Below are 17,058 nucleotides of genomic sequence, written 5' to 3'. Positions count from 1 at the left end.
GGGGCGGCCCTCGGCCAGGCCGCGCGAGCACAGCACCTGCGGCCACTGCTTGAAGCCGGGCAGCGGGCCGCCGGCGGGGAACGGCTCCAGGAGGACGCCCAGGTTCAGCACCGAGTGCGTCTCCTTGAACAGGAAGAGCTCCTCGCTGGCCCAGGCGGGGTCGAATTTCAGGTTGCAGTAGCCTGGGGGCGGGGAGGGGGCGGACAGGAGCCGCTCAGGGTCCCAGGGCACCGGCCAGGACGCCAGAGCTTCCCCCAGCTCCTAGGAGTGCCCCCCGCACCCCCGTTTAAGTCCCCAACGGGTGGTGGTGGGGATGTGCCCAAACAGTTTAGAGCAGTGGTTCTCAGCCTGGGCTGCGCATTAGAACCACCTGGGGATCTTTTTAAAATCCTGATTTCTGGGCCTCGTCCTCCGGAAATTCTGTTTCTTTGTGATGGGGTGGGGCCGCAACATTAGTAACAAAGAAACAGAATTTCCGGAGGATGAGGCCCAGAAATCAGGATTTTAAAAAGATTCCCAGGTGGTTCTCATGTGCAGCCCAGGGTGAGAACCACTGGTTTAGAGGATGAGATGGGTGTTGTCCCAAGGCCCACCGTTTCTCTCTCTCTCTCTCTCTCTCTATATATATATATATATGTATTATTTTTAAAAGAATAGTTTATTGATATTTAGAGAAAGAAGAAGGGAGAGGGAGAGAGAGAAACATCAATGTGAGAGTGCATTCATTGGTCTCTTGCATGCTCCCCACCAGCCGGGGATCAAACCTGCAACCTGGCCATGTGCCCTTGACTGTCAGCCTCCTGGTGCACTGGATGATGCCCACCCAACTGAGCCCACACTGGCCAGGGCCCAAGGCCCACCTTTCTAGAAGCGTTGAGCGCTGAGGCGCCCTCTGTGCCCTCACAGACCCTCACACAACCTCCCTTTTATTCATTCAGGATGCAAGATAGAGGGGAACTGAGGGGGAGTCAAGGGCTCCCGGAGGAGGTCACTCAGAGGGAGGGGTCACCAAGGGCAGTGCATCCCTAACCCTGGAGGTTGCAGGGAAGTCCTTGGGCCTGGGCCCCCCAGCCCAGCCTGGGCGAGGGAGGGCTGTGGGAACGTCAAGCGGGAAGGGAGACGGAGGCGGAAATGGACGGGGTCTGCCGACTGGCTTGGCTAAAGCTCAGGGAGGTGGTCAGGCACCCAGCGGAGGACAGGGTGGTGCGACACGGGCCAGGGAAGGCTGAAGGGCCTCTGGGCAGTAGGTGAGGCCTTGCCCACCCGTGGGGTAGGACAGGGTAGAGTCTTTTCTTTCCTATCAGGGCCTCGGAGTCACAGGCCAGTCCCTCTGAGGCCTCCAGTCCCAGGCAAGAGAGAGCTGGCATCTCTCTGGAGCCCTGGCCCGAGTGGAGGTGGAGCTGGGGAAGTTGAGGCACCTGGGGGCCCTGTTCCCTTCCTCCCCCCCTGCGGTGGGACCCCAGGACTAAGGACTCACACTTGAGAAGTGCATTCCTGTCCACGGTGGGGGGCAGCACCTCGTAGGAGTTCATTTTAATGCCTGTGGAGATGGAGGGCTCTGCTGAGGACACGCCCAGCCCAGCATCCTTCCGCAGAGAGGCGTGGGCTTCCAGGAGGAGGCGTCACCTGGGGAAGGGGCACACTGGCCGGCAGAGCCCTCTACGATGCCCGGAAACCACCCCAGCCACTGCCCTGCAGGGCTGTCCCTGCCCCAGAATGACAGGGAGCGTCCAGTGGCCCAGGCCGCAGGTACTGACCCTGCAGGAGGAGCTGGTTGATGAAGCTGAGCCCCGTGCCCACCAGCCGGCTCCGGAGCTCCGCCAGGGTCTGGGGTAGCTGCAGGAAGCTCTGCTCCTCCTCCCAGCTGGTGCCCATTAGGGGTTCCATGCAGTCTTGGAAGCTCTTTAGCCTGGGGAACTCCTGCGTGTGGGGAGGGGCGAGAGTGGTGCCACCTTTCACCAGGGCCCCAGCAGGTGCCAGGTGTTCCCGCCTATGCAGGGGCTTGGTGGTGCCCAGAGCGTGGGGCAGGTGGAGAAACTGCTGCTCTCAAACCTGGGCCTCTCCCTCCCCAGCTCCTAGCGTTTGGACATCGTAGCTTAGGGCTTTGCCAAAGGCCTGGCCTAGTGCATTACACAGTGATTTTTAGAAAACAGTGTTGGCAGGACTTCTTCCAGCCTCTAATTGCTTAGGAAAAACCTTGCCAACGCTTCCTGGTGGCGGGTGGGGGGGGACGACGACAGGGGAGGAACAGCCCTCGAAGTCTGCTCGGGGGTGCGATGGCCACTGAAGGAAGGGGAGCTGTGCTAGGAGTTCCAAGCACAGGTCTGGGGCAGCCCCCGGCCCCGCCCAGAGAGAAGGCTCTCCCCCAGCCTTCACCTGACCCCACCAGCTACCCTGCCTGGTACCCCCCTGCAGCAGCACCCAACCAGGCTGTGGTGCCAGGCCAGGGCTGGGGAAAGAAATGGGATTTTAATCCGGGCTCATAGGTTGTTCTGTCTCACTTCCAGCCCTGCCTGGGGGCATGTGGAGAAACTTAGCAGTCAGATGCCCAGAACCCTAGGGTACATCCCATCCGTTCCAGGGACAAGAAGGCAGGAGCGTTAGGGCCAGGCTGGGTGCTGAGGTGGAGGAAGCCAGGGGGTGGGTGTAAGCTCAGGACAGATGACCTGGGAGGCAGGGGAGTGGACCAGTGAGGCGCCCCAAACGCTGAGGCGTGTCTGTGGGTGGAGGAGTGGAGGTTGTGGCAGGGCCAGGCGCGGAGGTGGGTGGGTCTTGCCTGCAGAAACTGCTGGTCACTCGGGTTGGTGAGCAGGGTGCGCAGCCAGATGCTGTCCGCCTCCAGCTTCAGGAGCCAGGTGTGGCTCTGCTGGATGGAGCTGCCCAGCTTCTCCAGGGCGGCGGCCTCCTCTTTCTCCACAAAATCCAAGACCTTCGTCTGCAGCTGTTTGACTTCCTGGATGATCCCCGAGAAGCAGGAGTGCACCTCATCTCGCATTGTCTGGATCATTTTCTGGGGGTGGAGGTGGGAGGGTGCCTAGCGAGGCATCTCTGAGCTCCACCCTGATCCCTGCCTTGTCATGGTCCCCAGCCCACCTAGGCACCCCGTCTCTGTCCGCCTGGCCCCACCCCAGCCCCTCCAAGCCCTGAGTCCCCTCGGCCTGGGCCTGGGGCGGGTGGGCTCCTTACCAGCAGGAAGGCCACCTGTTCGCGGTGCTTCTGGCTGTCGGAGGTGATCATCAGCATCTGGTTCTCCACGTTGGCCTGGACCTGCCGCAGCTCCACCTGGGTGACAGGGTGGGTGGAGGAGAGGGCCCCTGATGGAGGGGCGCCCAGGAGAAGCCTTCTGCAAGCTGCCCCATGTTCGAGCCCAGAAGAGATATTCATTCCTCTCACATTCCAAAGAGGTTTCAAGGAGATGAGGATGAGGATGAGGATGAGAAAGAGCAGAGCTGAAGGGGTGCCGGCCGAGGGCCCACCCCCCTGCTGTAGGTCTCTCCCCGTGTTTAGGAGTCAGGTTCTCTGCCCCTGACAGGAATGACCTTCGGGTTTCAGGTCACAAGAAGGGGTCAGTGGCTTGAGAGGCCTGGGAGGCAGTGGGTCGAAAAAGGGCACATCAGGTAGGGAGCCCTGGGCTCCCGGGGCAGCACTGCCAGGCCAGTCCTTCTACATACGCCTTTAGTCTCCCCTGCCCGGACGGGCGTGTCCGTCTTATGATGTATTACAGACAGAACCGCACTCGTCCAAGTGCCTGTCCAGGAACTGCTGCTGACCCGCAGCAAATGAGGAGCTCGTGCCAGACGGTAAATCAACGCCCTGCTCTCTCGCCGAGAAGGGCTTGCCAGGGAGAGGGTGTCAGCTCATCACACAACAGTGAGGCATTGGCTCGCGTCCGGCCGAGCTCCTTGCCACGGACCATGAACGGTGGCTGTTGGAATAGCGCTGTTCTAGGATGTACGTGATAGAATGTCCTCACGTAGAAGGACCTCATGTTTGTAGTTTTATATCTGTTCTTTCAGCCTTTCCTTTTGTTCTGAGCACAAAGAAACACACCCCAAAACCCACTGATCATAGGATTCATCCAGACCATGTTGGATCCGTAATCACCTGACCGGCCGGCACTGTTTCCTGTCATGGCCTGACCCTCTTGGCCATCACTCTAAGGGCTGCAGAACTGTCCTCCGAGGAAAGGTGTGTGGAGGTGCCCGGGGTGCAGGGGTGAGGGGAGGAACTTGAGAAAGACTTTCATCTTCAGCGGAAGACTCAGAACCCCAGGCCCCTGGCTCCCGCCCTGCTCCAGCCGCCACCCCAGCCTCACCTCCCGGCGGGCGCGCTCCTCCTGCAGGGGGACGGTGTCATGGTTTAGGTGCTCCTCCAGCAGGCAGGTCCCGCACACACAGCAGCCTTCTGTGCGGCAGTACAGCCCCCGCAGCTTGCGGTGCTTGCGGCACAGGCAGCTCTTGAAGTCCCACAGGGGCTCCAGGAGCTGGTGGTCCCGGAACACCTGGTCCTCCGCGTGGCTGCGCAGGTGGTTCTCGCACAGGGAGGCCATGCACTGCAGGCAGGACTTGACGGCCCGGCGCTTCTGGGGGCCGCAGAAGTCACAGGGCACGTCGCGGGGCCCGGCCAGCTTCCAGGAGGACGCCGCGGCCGGGCTCTTGGCCTGGGTGAAGCAGTTCACCATCTCCTCCAGGGTGACGTTCTTGCAGAGGCGCGGCCTGGAGGCGAAGCTCTCCCGGCACTGGGGGCAGTAGAGCGTCTCGCCCTCGGCCGCCTGGTGGTCCCAGAACCCCTGGAGGCAGGTCATGCAGAAGTTGTGGCCGCAGGCGGTGGTGACCGGGCTGCGGAACACCTCCAGGCAGATGGGACAGAGGACTTGGTCCTCAAACTTGCAGAGGCTGCGGCTGGTCCTCTGCGGGCGCTGGCCGGGCGGGGGTCTGGAGGGCTGGGCCGGGGGCTGCGCCCCTGGGACATGGTCCTGGACGGGCTCTAGGGAGACGGAGCAAAGCCGTGCGGAAGCCCAGGCAGGAGCCGAGGGGGCCTTACAGGGGTACGACACTCCTGCCCCTGGGGGACGGGGACTGTGCCATCAGTCAGCCGAAGCGGGGACAGAAGTTGGGGCTTGTGTTCTCCTTGTCCCAGCCCCAATTCCTGGAACAAGTCCTGGACAGAGGGCGGATGGCAGACAGCAGGCACGTGACAGGGGAAAGGAACCACTTCTTTGGCCCATCAGCAGGCAGGTGGGAAGCACAGGTACTTACGTGAAACTCTCTGCATGTCAGGGAAGGCCAGAGGCGTGGCGGCCCTGTCGGGAGGGAAGAGAACCCGTGGGCATGAGTGCCCTGGTCCCATTTCACCAGCTGCTGGGAGGGTCCCCATTAGTCTCGCCTAAGACCATCGGAAAACACATATATAATTACATATTGTTTTTGTAATGAATCACTATGCTTTCATGATGTTCAATTTGTAACAATGAAAATACATCCTTCATATCAGATATTTACATGACGATTCATAACAGTAGCAACATTACAGTTATGAAGTAGCAACGAAAATAATTTTATGGTTGGGGGTCACCACAACATGAGGAACTGTATTAAAGGGTCGCGGCATGAGGAAGGTTGAGAACCACTGGTCTAGTGGGTTCCCACCCTTTAAGCTCTCTGGGTCTGATAAGCACCATCTCACCTTTCCCTTCGGCTGTGTTTTGCAGTCTCCCTATCAAGTTGCCCCCCTGCCCCGCCCCCTGAAAAACTGCCTGCAGTTTTGCTTCCTGACGTCACAATTCAAGTGGGACCAGCCCCAGCACCCTGCTTGTGACGTCAGCAGGGAAAGGTGTACCGCTGGGCCTGCTGCGGCGCTGATGCAGGCCGCCTGTGACAGGCTATTCCTCCTTCCGGAGCCTGCGTCCCAGGAGGCAGAGCCGCTATGCACCTGGGGCCACTTGCAGTGGACTTAAGGGACTCCTTACGAGCCTGAGAGGGAAAACGGCAACTCAGTGGCAGAAGGATCTTGGGCAGTTCGTTAAATCTCTCTGGACCATGGTTTTTCTCTTATGAATCAACAGGGTGGCGGTAGGAGATAGCATTTCAAGGCCCCCTCTTGGTCTAAAGTGGATTGATCCGAACATGAGCTGATGGGTGATCCTAAAGATTGTTGCTTCCCACTCTGGTCCTGACCCTCAGGAGGAAAAAAGGGACGAGCAAAACTGAAGAGACCCTCATCACTCTAAGGGCTTCTTTTTTTTTTAAAATATATTTTATTGATTTTTTACAGAGAGGAAAAGAGAGAGATAGTTAGAAACATCGATGAGAAACATCAATCAGCTGCCTCCTGCACATCTCCCACGGGAGATGTGCCTGCAACCCAGGCACATGCCCTTGACCGGAATCGAACCCGGGACCCTTCCGTCCGCGGGCCGACGCTCTATCCACTGAGCCAAACCGGTTTCAGCACTAAGGGATTCTTGTTAGTCTTTCTGTTTCTTATTCTTCCCTATCCAACGGGACAAATGTCCTGAGACGTTTGCAATATGCCACTTTCTTCAAAAAGTTATGAAACTTAGATTTTGAGCTGCCAGATTTGACTTGGAGGAAATAATGGCCTCAAAAGAAGGCTCACAAGGGCAAAAGCTATCATTCAAGTTCCACCATAAAATCAACATGGGAAACAATCTTAATGAAAAAATTTTTTTAAAATTGTCATTGGAATTTTTTAAAATGTTTTACTGCTTTCATTTTTTTTAATGTATTTTTGATTTCAGAGAGGAAGAGAGAGAGAGAGAGATAGAAACATCAATGATGAGAATCTGATTGTCTGCCTCCTGCACACCCAGCACTGGAGATAGAGCTGGCTACCTGGGCATGAGCCCTGACCAGGAATAGGTTCATAGGTTGATGCTCAATAACTGAGCTAAACTGGCTGGGCCTTAATTAAAATATTTTTAAGTAAAATGAAAATAGAAAACTTGGGCCCTAGCTTGTTTGGCTCAGTGGATAGAGTGTCAGCCTGCGGACCAAAGGGTCCCGAGTTCGATTCGGTCGGGGGCGCATGCCTGGGTTGTGGGCTTGGTCCAACCTGCAGGAGGCAGCCTATCAATGATTCCCTCTCATCATTGATGTTTCTATCTCTGTCTTCCTCTCCCTTCCTCTCTGAAATCAATAACAAGAAAATAGAAACTTGGAAACAACTTAATCGCACTGCATAGAAAACCGATCAAGGAATTAAACTGGCTTAATGGAGTAACAGTTCCCTCCAGTGGAAAGCTTTCCTGATGAAAATGTGTGGTGTGATTCTTACTGAAAGTTTAGCTGGAGGCTGCCACCTGGGCTTTGTGACTGAGCAGGTCCGGCCACACTCAGTGATCTGTTCCAGGCGCTAGCGCTGCCTGCAGCCGCCGGCAAGCCCTCCCTGGAGCATCAGCAGGCCGAACGCCAGGGTTCACCTTCTCTTGCAGATGAACTCTTCTCCTTTTGAGATGCAGCTCCTGCAACCTAACCATGGACATCAAGTGACCACAGGGCCTGAACTGCCCATCACAAACAGGGTGTTCTCTCACCCCTTCAGCCATTGGAGGAGTAATTAACATTGCTCAGGAATAAGTGTGACTCTTTCAGGCCCTGGAACAATGACTGTTGGCACTGTGCTGCCTCCTGCCGGGGAGAGGAAAGGATCTTTATTATTTATATATTTTTTTATCCTCACTGGAGAATATGTTTATTGATTTTAGAGAGAGGAAGGGAGACAGAACCATGGATGTGAGAAACATCGATCGGTTTGCCTCCCGTACTTGCCCCAACCAGGGATCGAACCCACAACCTAGGTATGTGCCCTAACCCTCAAACTTTTGGTGCCTGGGATGATGCTCCAACCAGCCGAGCAACCACAGCACTGCAGCTTCTCCGGCAGGGCAGGCGTAGCTGCTCCCAGCAGTGTGCTCTGTTTTCCTAGTTAGACCCAGCTTTCCTGAGCCTCCTCTTCATAATCCTAACGTCTCCCCTTTGCTCCTGGGCCCTGGGAGCGTCTTGTAATCCCTACAACCTTTCCCCACAACCTGTTAACCACTGGGGTCTCCATCTCATGAGACCCTGGCTGATACAACCTTGTGCCTTGTTCTTGACCTTTGTGTACAGTTGTCTCCCTATTGGGTGCACGGGGGTGGGGGTGGGGTGGGGGTGGGAAGGGAGACAAAGGCTTTTTGAGGATCCCACACCCTGCCTGATGCCTCAAGTGAGGGGTCCTTCACTTGGTGACTGGGTGTTCATCTCACATTTCTCACCCTCTACTTTGCAGAGAAAATGGGCAACCTAGTCACTTATTGTCTTCCAGGAGGGCTGTTTTTCCCTTAAGCATCTCACCCGGCCGGTGTGGTCATTTGCTTGAGCGTCATCCCCATGAACCAAGAGGTCACAGTTCGATCTCAGGGCACATGCCTGGGTTGCAGGCTCCACCCCCAGTAGGGGGTGTGCAGGAGGCAGCTGGTCAATGTTTCCCTCTCATTGATGTTTCTCTCTCTCCCTCTCCCTTCTTCTCTCTGAAATAAAAACAAATGAAAAGAAAACCCACAAAAACACCTCTTACTCCTCCCCCCATCTCTTTCCAGCCCCGTGGATAGCCCATCTGTCCCACCTTCTGGTTCTCCGCACTGAGTCCTTTCAGATTCAGGAAAACGAAAGTGGGAGGGAGGAGGCCCAACACCCCCGCGGGCAGTTTGGCAGCAGGAGAAACCAGGCCTTTGCGGGCGGCCCTGCTGGGAACGGTGCCGTTCACCTCCAGGGAGGCCTTGGGGAAGCACGAATGGTGAGTGGACACAAGGAGCTGGCAATACCGGAAAACACACCCAAGGTCTCGAGATTCAGCAGTTCATTTCATGTGTTTATTGACCAAAAGAAAAAACGAGGTCACACCATTTCGGACTCTTCAAACACTCAGTCATAAAGGGCACCCACAGGTGACGGGCATGGTCCCTAACGTCTGGATGGAAGGCCACGCTGCAGGGTGCGGGTGTCCTCTCAGCCCTACCCCCTCAGCAGCTGTCCCTTCCTCCCGACGCCCCTGAGATCAGCCGCGACTGCAGGAACGAAGTCATTCTGGAGGGACTGGCCCACTTCACTGCCAAGGTACACAGCAGGTTCTGAGGCCACGACAAGCCCACGACTGTCATTCGGACGCCGGCTGCCCCCTGGGCCTGACCTGCATGGCCTGCGGCCACAGACCTGGGCGGAGAATGAAGCAGGCAGACGCTCCCCGCTCGGCAGCACTGGGAAGCTGGAGAGGATGCGTCACTGGTCATGTGACACCCCCAAGCCAAAGGCCAGCTCTCTCTCTGAATTAGCCAGACTCTACCGGGGGGAGGCTTTTAAGAAAAATACTCCTTGGCTCATAAAGGGTTTGGGTTCAATACTTTTCAGAAACCTTACGATACAAATCATCTGAGATTTCTGGAGCACTGGAACCATTAGAGGGTCCCTGGGCCGCCAGGAGGAACGCTGGGTGAAAGCCAGCCCTCCAGGAGATAAGAGATACCACTTAGGCCTGCGTCTCAGAGCAGAGCAGGGGCTCGGCAGTCCTCTTACAGCCCCGCTGTGGGTTTGTGCGAGGAGAAATGCATCCCGAGGGCTCGCCGTGCCTGCCTCCCGCCTCCTCATCCTCGTGGCCTGGGACCAGGCTGGTCATCAGCGTGCCCAGTGCCCAGGAAAGCACGTCTCCTTGGGCGCGTCCATTTGAGGTTCCTTATGCCAGTTGTCCAAACAGCACCTCCTCCAGTCCTCTGTCCTGTCAGAGCCGCTTTTCCCTGACACATTTAAACCTTTTTTTCCCCCCTCCCGACAGATGACAGGATGGATGCCTACAACCTTTCTGAAAGGTGACGGCTTTTACTGTAGGCAGAAGTTCCTCGACATGTCACAGCTGTAAAAATCCTGGGCACCTGCCAGGCTTCTGAGGTGCCAATGTGCACCTCAGGCTGGCGTGCAGCCTTGTCTGTTGGCAGACACATGTCTATCCTACTTTACACAGAGAAATAAGGTCAAAGTGAGAATTCTGGGCATGCGCAGGTCACAAGCTCAAAAGACACTTGGCACAGTCTATACTCACATCCAAAAATTACGACCCCAGGCCCCCTAGCAAGCAGGTGAGCTGCGGAGCGGAGGGACCCTCAGCTCTGAAGAACCGGAAGCGACGGGCTGGAGGTGGCTTACAGATGGCGTGTTCGCGAGGCGCCTTCCCCTTCTCTGGCCCACCTGCCACACTCTGGGAGCCATCGGGAAAGACGAGGCTTCCCGGCCCCCATGCATTCACAGCTGCTCTCAGACTCAAAGCTGAGAGAAGGTCCGGTACCAGCTCTGCGGCCACAGCTCTGCTCCCCCAGGGCAAACAAGCGTTTGGTCAAGGGCATGGCCCTCCATAGAAAGCAGTGACGGTGCGGGCGGGTCAGGGACAGGGAGAGCCCTCAGACGGCCCAGCAAACGCATACACACTAGCGGGAAGGTGTGGGTCACGGACAGGGCTGCCAAAGTGAGAGACCAAGAGAGACACAAACAAATATTACATGTTCAGTCAAGGCATTTCCAGGAGACAATCACAGAAATAACACTTTGGACACCGTAACAGGACACATTTGGCAACTCTTAAAGAAACAGCCATCCCCGCTCAAGCCACCAGGGGGGTCCAAAGTCCCTTTAGCCCAGTTTAAAAAGTCCAGGAAGGAAGAGGGACCAAGGGTAAGAGAAGGCTGCAGAAGCAGTGACACCAACTACCTCCAGCTCCCATCTGCCTGTCCCATTCAGTGCAGAATGCTGCCTGCTCCACCCTCTCCCTTGGCAAGAAAGCAAGCCGCCTGGACGGCCCTGGAGACAAATGGGGCAAAGCTGACTGTGGCAGCAGCTGAACGGCCCAAACCCCGAGCAGCACTCCCCAGCCTCCAACCACAAGCAAGGACGCCTCATCCTCCCTTTCCTCAAAGAGGCTTAGTTCATAGGAATGTGGGGTACTCTCTCCTTCATCAAAACCCTCAATTCAGTTCGACAAATGGGAGCTAGACTCCTCTGCGTCTGCTACATTAGTATGCGGTGCATCGAAGGAAGGGAGGATAGTGTTACAGAGCGGCCGGTGCCAGCGCCCACCTCGGCACACGCAGGTGAAAGCCCGGCACAGCTCAGGGACAGTCTGCTCACTGCTCTGGCTTCCCGGAAGCACAGGCCCGGCCAAGAGCAGGCCTTCCTCTCCCCTCCCCGGCCCAGGTCCCAACTGGAAACCCAGCCCAGATGCGGCCGTAAGGCTGCTGTAACACTGGCGAGGAACACAGAGCAGGGTTCTGAGAAGGTGCGCTGCAGCCGAAGCTCCATCTGCGTTCAGTTCCTGTGGCTGGGGTGGGGGTCCTTTGGTTTGACCAGAACACACTCCACGGGGGCCAGGCTCAGCTTTGCTTTGCAGCTGTTACTGTACAGGAGTGAGACTGAACTTCAAGAGGTGCTCTGCCGGGGCGCTCTCTCCATGTCTAGGATTCTGGCGTTTACATCCGAGATCCTCGCTCCTGAAGAATCTGGAAGTGGAAGGTGGGGAGAGGGCTGAGGCTTAGACTCTGGATGCAGACTGCTTTAGGCTCAGCTGCTAAGCAGACGCCTGAAGAAAGCAAGGAGACCCACCGCTTCCCACTGGCCCCGGCGAGCCGCACCGCAATCCGTTACCCAGGAAGCGAGCAGGACGGGAGCCCACCCCTCCCTAAAGCACTCCGGTTGGAGACTAGCTGACGGTGGCGGGGCCAGCGGTGCTGTGGGACCACTTCTCCCTGCTCCAGAGAACGGGTCAGGCATATGGGGGCGACTTACAAGAGTGTGTCTGTGTTTCAGGAGGCCCCACTGGGGGAAAAGGTAACTGTGTACAACACTTTTCCAGTAACTTAAGTAGCCACCAAGGTAACCTAATACCTTTTTTCTTGAGGCAGGAAAAAGAACAGTTTCAAATAATAAAAGCAATAGTCAGTACTTCCCAACGCTGAGGTTCAGAATGCCGACCTTGGGGGGATTGGGGGTAAACCCTTCTTTTTCACTGATTCGTCAGAGCCTGGGAACAGCCTGCCCTTTTCCGTCCTGTTTTCTAACGAAAACCCCTCTCACTGCTCATAAATCTTGATTTAAATTACAACAATCAGAAGACCCAAATGAAGGGGAACCGCGAAGCTGCCTTGAGAAGGGCCGGGAGAAATGAGACAGGGCCCCTGGGGGGCGAACGAGTCCCACGCGGGTTCTGGTAAAGGCCTCTTACCTTTGCCTTTTCACTGGGCTCGATGACGATGCCGTTGGTGGAGTTATTTAGTTCTCTGGAGACGACACAGAGGAATTCCGCCTGGTCCTCATTCCCGTAGTTATAGGAAGACCCGATGTTGATGAGCTGATAAAACAAGGACCTGGTGAACACACGGGACCTGACACCGCTCAGTGCCACAGAACCAAGCCTGCCGAGTGACCGCTGCGGCTCTGGGACCCTCAAGGCCCCAGTCACCGGGTCTCGGTCACTCATCAGGGCGTTGTCAGCGAGGCTGCCCCAGAGGAAAAAAGTCTGAGTTCTGCCATCATCTCCCTCACCCGAGCAGCTGACACCCAAAGGCAGCAGCTGGATCACATGACCACATTCCTTCCAGCAAACACAATGAAACAGAATGTTTCTGTGAATAAAAATGGACACTGCTTCAGCCAGAACACTACACACAGTGGCTCATCTGGACAGAGGGCGAGACGGGAGCCTGGCGCCCGGAAGGCCGGGGAAAGCAGGCCAATCACCGAAGCACTACCACAAGCCACATGCCGCTGGCAGCTTCTATCTTTTTTGAGACCTGAATCCGGGCTTTAATTCAAAGTAGAAAATACACCTGCAGAAGAAGCTGAGCCCACGGGTGAGGTCTTCTTGGCGAGCCCCTGGGGCCGCAAGTCAGGGGACCATGACTGACATGCTGTATGGCCGGGTGGCAGACGCCTCAGCCCCTTTGTGCCTTAACTTCCTCACCCATATAACGGAGTCACTGAGAGCACACTAAGTCTTCCTACAGGACATGAATACTTTAGCCCTGGCTGCTTTGGCTCAGTGGATAGCGCGTCGGCCTATGGACTGAAGGGTCCCAGGTTCGATTCCAGTCAAGGGCATGTGCCCAGGTTTCAAGCTGAATCCCCAGTAGGGGGTGTGCAGGAGGCAGCCAATCAATGACTCTTTCTCATGATTGATGTTTCTATTTCTCTCTCCCCTTCCCTCCTGCTCTGAAATCAACAAAAATATTTTTTTTAAAAAAAGAATACTTTAAAAACGTATTTATAACATCCTCTGCTTAAGACTTTAATCAGGGAAACACTTCTGGAGTGGAAGTATGGCACCATTTTGCAACCCACACCTGACAAGGACTAGAAGGATACACAGGCAGAGCGGATTCTGCAGTGGGAGGTCTGTGGGAGGAAAAACCCAGTATCAGTTCTGAAGACAGAGACACAAAAAGGAACTTCTGAGAAGGTAAGTTATGGTGACAGTTCAACTGGCCTCTTAAACTCTACATGGAAATTGGCACGATCCAAATAAAATGACAATATATTCATTCTGTTCATGCTCAGCACCCGTGTTTTGAAGAAAGTAGATGAACAGAACAATTCTGCCATCTAATGGCAAAAGCTACAAGGACGGAATCCAGAGCCCAGGGATAGTAACCGTGTGCTTGATTCCTTTTTTATTACTGCAGCTCACCACGTTCTCTGCCGATTACACTTCTACCCAGGATGATAAAGTTCTGACCCTGGGGCAAGCGAAGGAAGGGCTATTGGTGAATCCTAGTCTTCTTTAGGTAATTATTCTAGAATGCATCCACATGCATTTCTGAAAAAAATCCCTCTGGGGGAGAAAAAAAAGAGAGTGCTGGCCAGTGGGGCTCAGTTGGCTGGACACTGTCTTGTGCACCAAAGGGTTGCTGGTGCGATTCCCAGTTGGGGCACATGCCAAGTGGGGGCAGGCGTGAGGCAGCCATCGATGTTGCACTCTCACACTGATGTTTCTCTCTTCTGCCTTCCACTCTCTCTAAAACGCAATGAACTATTACAAAAAAAAAGGGAGAGAGAGAGGCATTTCAAGCCCAAACACGCTGGCTGACTCCCTCTAGCACCATCACGTTGGAACCTTGGTTATAAATGATCCACGCTGAGTAGCTCTCTATTCCCATGCTTTGGAGCAGGATCACATGGGGCCCTGCCGAACTCCCAGGTTGTTAGCTGGCCATGGAGGTCCGTGTTTGGAGTGTGGACTCCCAGGGAGACACTGGGGCTGTACTGCTTCAGAAACATACCTGCTCGAATTTCCAGCCATCAGACATAGTGGAGACCATCTGGGTCAGCTCCTCTTCTTGGCACTGCAGGACTCGGTACACGTGCTTCACTGGGCCCTGCGACAACCACGAACAGTGAGGCTAAAAGAACAAACACTGAAAAGGAGTTTGCTTGGAATATTTTCTTGGCAGCCAACCTCTAACCCTTTACAAGCAGCGCTGTAGCTTTTCAATAACAATGTATCCAAAAACCAAAGGGTCCAGGGATATGAATCAGTGGGGAAAATCATTCTCAAGTGGAGAGGGATGAGTTGTGTTCTCAGATTTCCTCTATTTTCCTAAACAGAGTAAACTTACTCTGGACAAGAAAGCCACATGTTCTTCTAAGCTGCTCGTGTCTAACATCCACGTGGACAATGTAGATTATTATATTTTGGTTTATTGGCAGTGACACCTTATTATGGGAGTAACATATGAAATAGGAACCCATCACATACACATACATGTTCCAGCGACCTTTACCCTCTGCCATGCTACCGGACAGTGAAAGTGTCGCAGCGGAAGACGTGACATTCTGCTACAGACCGAGGAATAAAAAATAAACCCTTGGAAACTCCTGAGTGATAAGTGTCTTTCATAGGCTAATGGCCGGTCACCAGACACCAAGTATGATGAGGGGTTAGAATTCTCACAATATCTCAGCTCTTAAAGCTCCACAATAGGGAAAGGTGCCCTGTGAATATAATATGAGGTGCAAAAGCTTGGTGACACTCGATCCTATTTCACTGGTAATCCGCTAACCAACTGGAAATTCATCTTGGATATTAAAGCAGCCTTTCAGCCCGCAGCTGGATGGAAACCCGGCGAACAAGCCCTCCTTCCCACCTCTGCAAACTGCAGGAGACAGCGTGATGAGAGTTCATTTTTTGTCACAGGTGTCGGTTATTCCATTCAGAGCCAGAAAATGGATCTATCAAGTCAAACACACAAGGAGCAAGGAACTATTTTTTACTGTGGAAAGAAATGTACTGCTTCCTTCTTAACCACAGGAAAATTCTACCTTGCAGCAGATCAGCTCTCAAGAAGCCTCCACCACCGGCATCTGCTCGGGCAGGAGGCACGTCACGCTGCAGGCCAGACGGTCAGGGAGGTCTGACCCTGCCTGTAACCGCAGTTGTACTTAAAGTAGAGCCTCATATAGGAACGGGGGTGTCTGTGTTTCCTGCTAGACTTCCAGCTTCATGAGGGCATGGGACTTCGAGTGGTCACAGAGTCCCAACGGCCTAATCGAAGCTACTGTGGCCTCTTAAGACACATGGATGGGTGATGTGACATAAAATAGGCCGAATAAGCTCTATGTCTTCCCTTCCCAAACCGGGTGGGAAACTGTGTTTCACTTTTGTTACTATTATCTACTGAGTTAATACCAAAATCTAGACTTCATAATAAAATGAGAAGCTTGGTATTATTTCCTCAGGAGCACAATAAACAAGCAACTTCTAAAGCAGTGGTTCTCAACCTTCCTAATGCTGCGACCCTTTAATAGTGTTCCTCATGTTGTGGTGACCCCCAACCATAAAATCATTTTCGTTGCCACTTCATAACTGTAATTTTGTTGTTATAAATCGTCATGTAAATATCTGACGTGCAGGATGTATTTTCATTGTTACAAATTGAATATAATGAAAGCATAGTGATTAATGACAAAAACAATATGTAATTATATATGTTTTCCGATGGTCTTAGGCGACCCCTGTGAAAAGGTCGTTCGAACCCCAAAGGGGTCGCGACCCACAGGTTGAGAACCGCTGTTCTAAAGTCTACACCATGAGACTGGTTTCAGGTGGCTGGTGGAGCCGGCTGTGATGTGGCCACACACTGAAGGCCTGTCCTAACAAAGAGCAGCCACCAGGTGCAAGCGGGACCCGGCCTGGTCTTCACGTGGAGGGAGACAGATGCTCCCTCCGCGAGAGCAGGTTTGGGGCCTCCCACTGCCATATGGTGAGCAGCTGCAGCCTCCCCATTCTTCTACAGGGACATGAGGCTGTTTTGTCTTCTTTGTTATTTCTTCTCTGTTTTTTGTTCTGAACAAGTCTGGTGGAGTACATGCTGCCGGCCTGGCAGACAGACAGTTTTCCACACAGACCTCAGGCTCTGAGGGCAAGTCATCCTTTCCTAACTACACCCAGACACATGGACAGACAGCCACTCGAGGTAGTTTCCCCTTAAAAATTCGAAATCCATTACTTGGGAAGTTCTGTTCTCGTTGTCCCGTATCCTTTCCTTAACCAGCCGCACAAGAGAAGCGATGTTGTAAAACTCTGCCTCTTCCAGCACACCTAGAACAAGGACCAAACTGTAGTTAGAGATGTGCGAACTCCCCGAGAAGAGCAGGAAAGGCTGGCCTTTGTGTCTGGAGTGCACGTTTGCCAAAAGCTGTTTTCAAATGCAAGCCTGGCCTCTCTCCCTCAGCCTGGAAATGCTTCGTTGCTGTTTAGGGCATACCCGTCACCTTTGCCCAACAGAAGGGAGTCAGCAGAAGGGTCTGGCCTGTCCACCCACCCCCCCTTTTTAAAAATATATTTTGTTGATTTTTTACAGAGAGGAAGGGAGAGAGATAGAGAGTTAGAAACATCGATGAGAGAGAGCATCGATCAGCTGCCTCCTGCACATCTCCCACTGGGGATGTGCCCGCAACCCAGGTACATGCCCTTGACCGGAATCGAACCTGGGACCTTTCAGTCCGCAGGCTGACGCTCTATCCA

The 17,058-nt window shown here is 54.3% G+C and overlaps 2 protein-coding genes across 4 annotated transcripts in view; both read right to left on the bottom strand.

Annotated features, from left to right (window-relative positions):
- Positions 1–8: 8 nt before the first annotated feature.
- Positions 9–7,685, bottom strand: LOC102751280 (tripartite motif-containing protein 47-like). Of its 3 annotated transcripts, XM_015570766.1 has the most exons (7): positions 7,297–7,685; positions 5,259–5,302; positions 4,316–4,986; positions 3,187–3,282; positions 1,758–3,010; positions 1,478–1,540; positions 9–182 (listed from the first exon to the last, which is right to left on the bottom strand). In XM_015570766.1, the coding sequence occupies exons 2-5, from the start codon at positions 5,272–5,274 to the stop codon at positions 2,534–2,536; spliced, it is 1,260 nt and encodes a 419-aa protein (XP_015426252.1). In that variant the 5' UTR covers positions 5,275–5,302; positions 7,297–7,685; the 3' UTR covers positions 9–182; positions 1,478–1,540; positions 1,758–2,533. The 3 variants fall into 3 exon arrangements, with proteins under 3 accessions (XP_015426252.1, XP_015426248.1, XP_015426249.1); XM_015570762.1 differs by lacking the exon at positions 7,297–7,685 and having other exon boundaries at positions 5,259–5,365; XM_015570763.1 differs by lacking the exons at positions 9–182; positions 7,297–7,685 and having other exon boundaries at positions 807–3,010; positions 5,259–5,365.
- Positions 7,686–8,850: 1,165 nt separating this feature from the next.
- The window catches only part of KCTD2 (potassium channel tetramerization domain containing 2), an 11,511-nt gene continuing 3,303 nt past the window's right edge, over positions 8,851–17,058 (bottom strand). The window contains exons 3-6 of the mRNA XM_006754639.2: positions 16,541–16,632; positions 14,315–14,410; positions 12,262–12,387; positions 8,851–11,539 (exon numbers count right to left, since the gene is read on the bottom strand). Of these exons, the coding sequence (XP_006754702.1) occupies positions 11,510–11,539; positions 12,262–12,387; positions 14,315–14,410; positions 16,541–16,632 (344 nt within the window). The 3' untranslated portion in view covers positions 8,851–11,509. The remainder of the gene's footprint in view (positions 11,540–12,261; positions 12,388–14,314; positions 14,411–16,540; positions 16,633–17,058) is intronic.

This window comes from Myotis davidii, unplaced genomic scaffold, assembly GCF_000327345.1.
Source record: "Myotis davidii unplaced genomic scaffold, ASM32734v1 scaffold172, whole genome shotgun sequence".
In the NCBI taxonomy this organism is placed as follows: Eukaryota; Metazoa; Chordata; class Mammalia; order Chiroptera; family Vespertilionidae; genus Myotis; species Myotis davidii.
The sequence above is the reverse complement of the archived record's forward strand: the minus strand, read 5'-3'. Positions and strand labels throughout refer to the sequence as shown.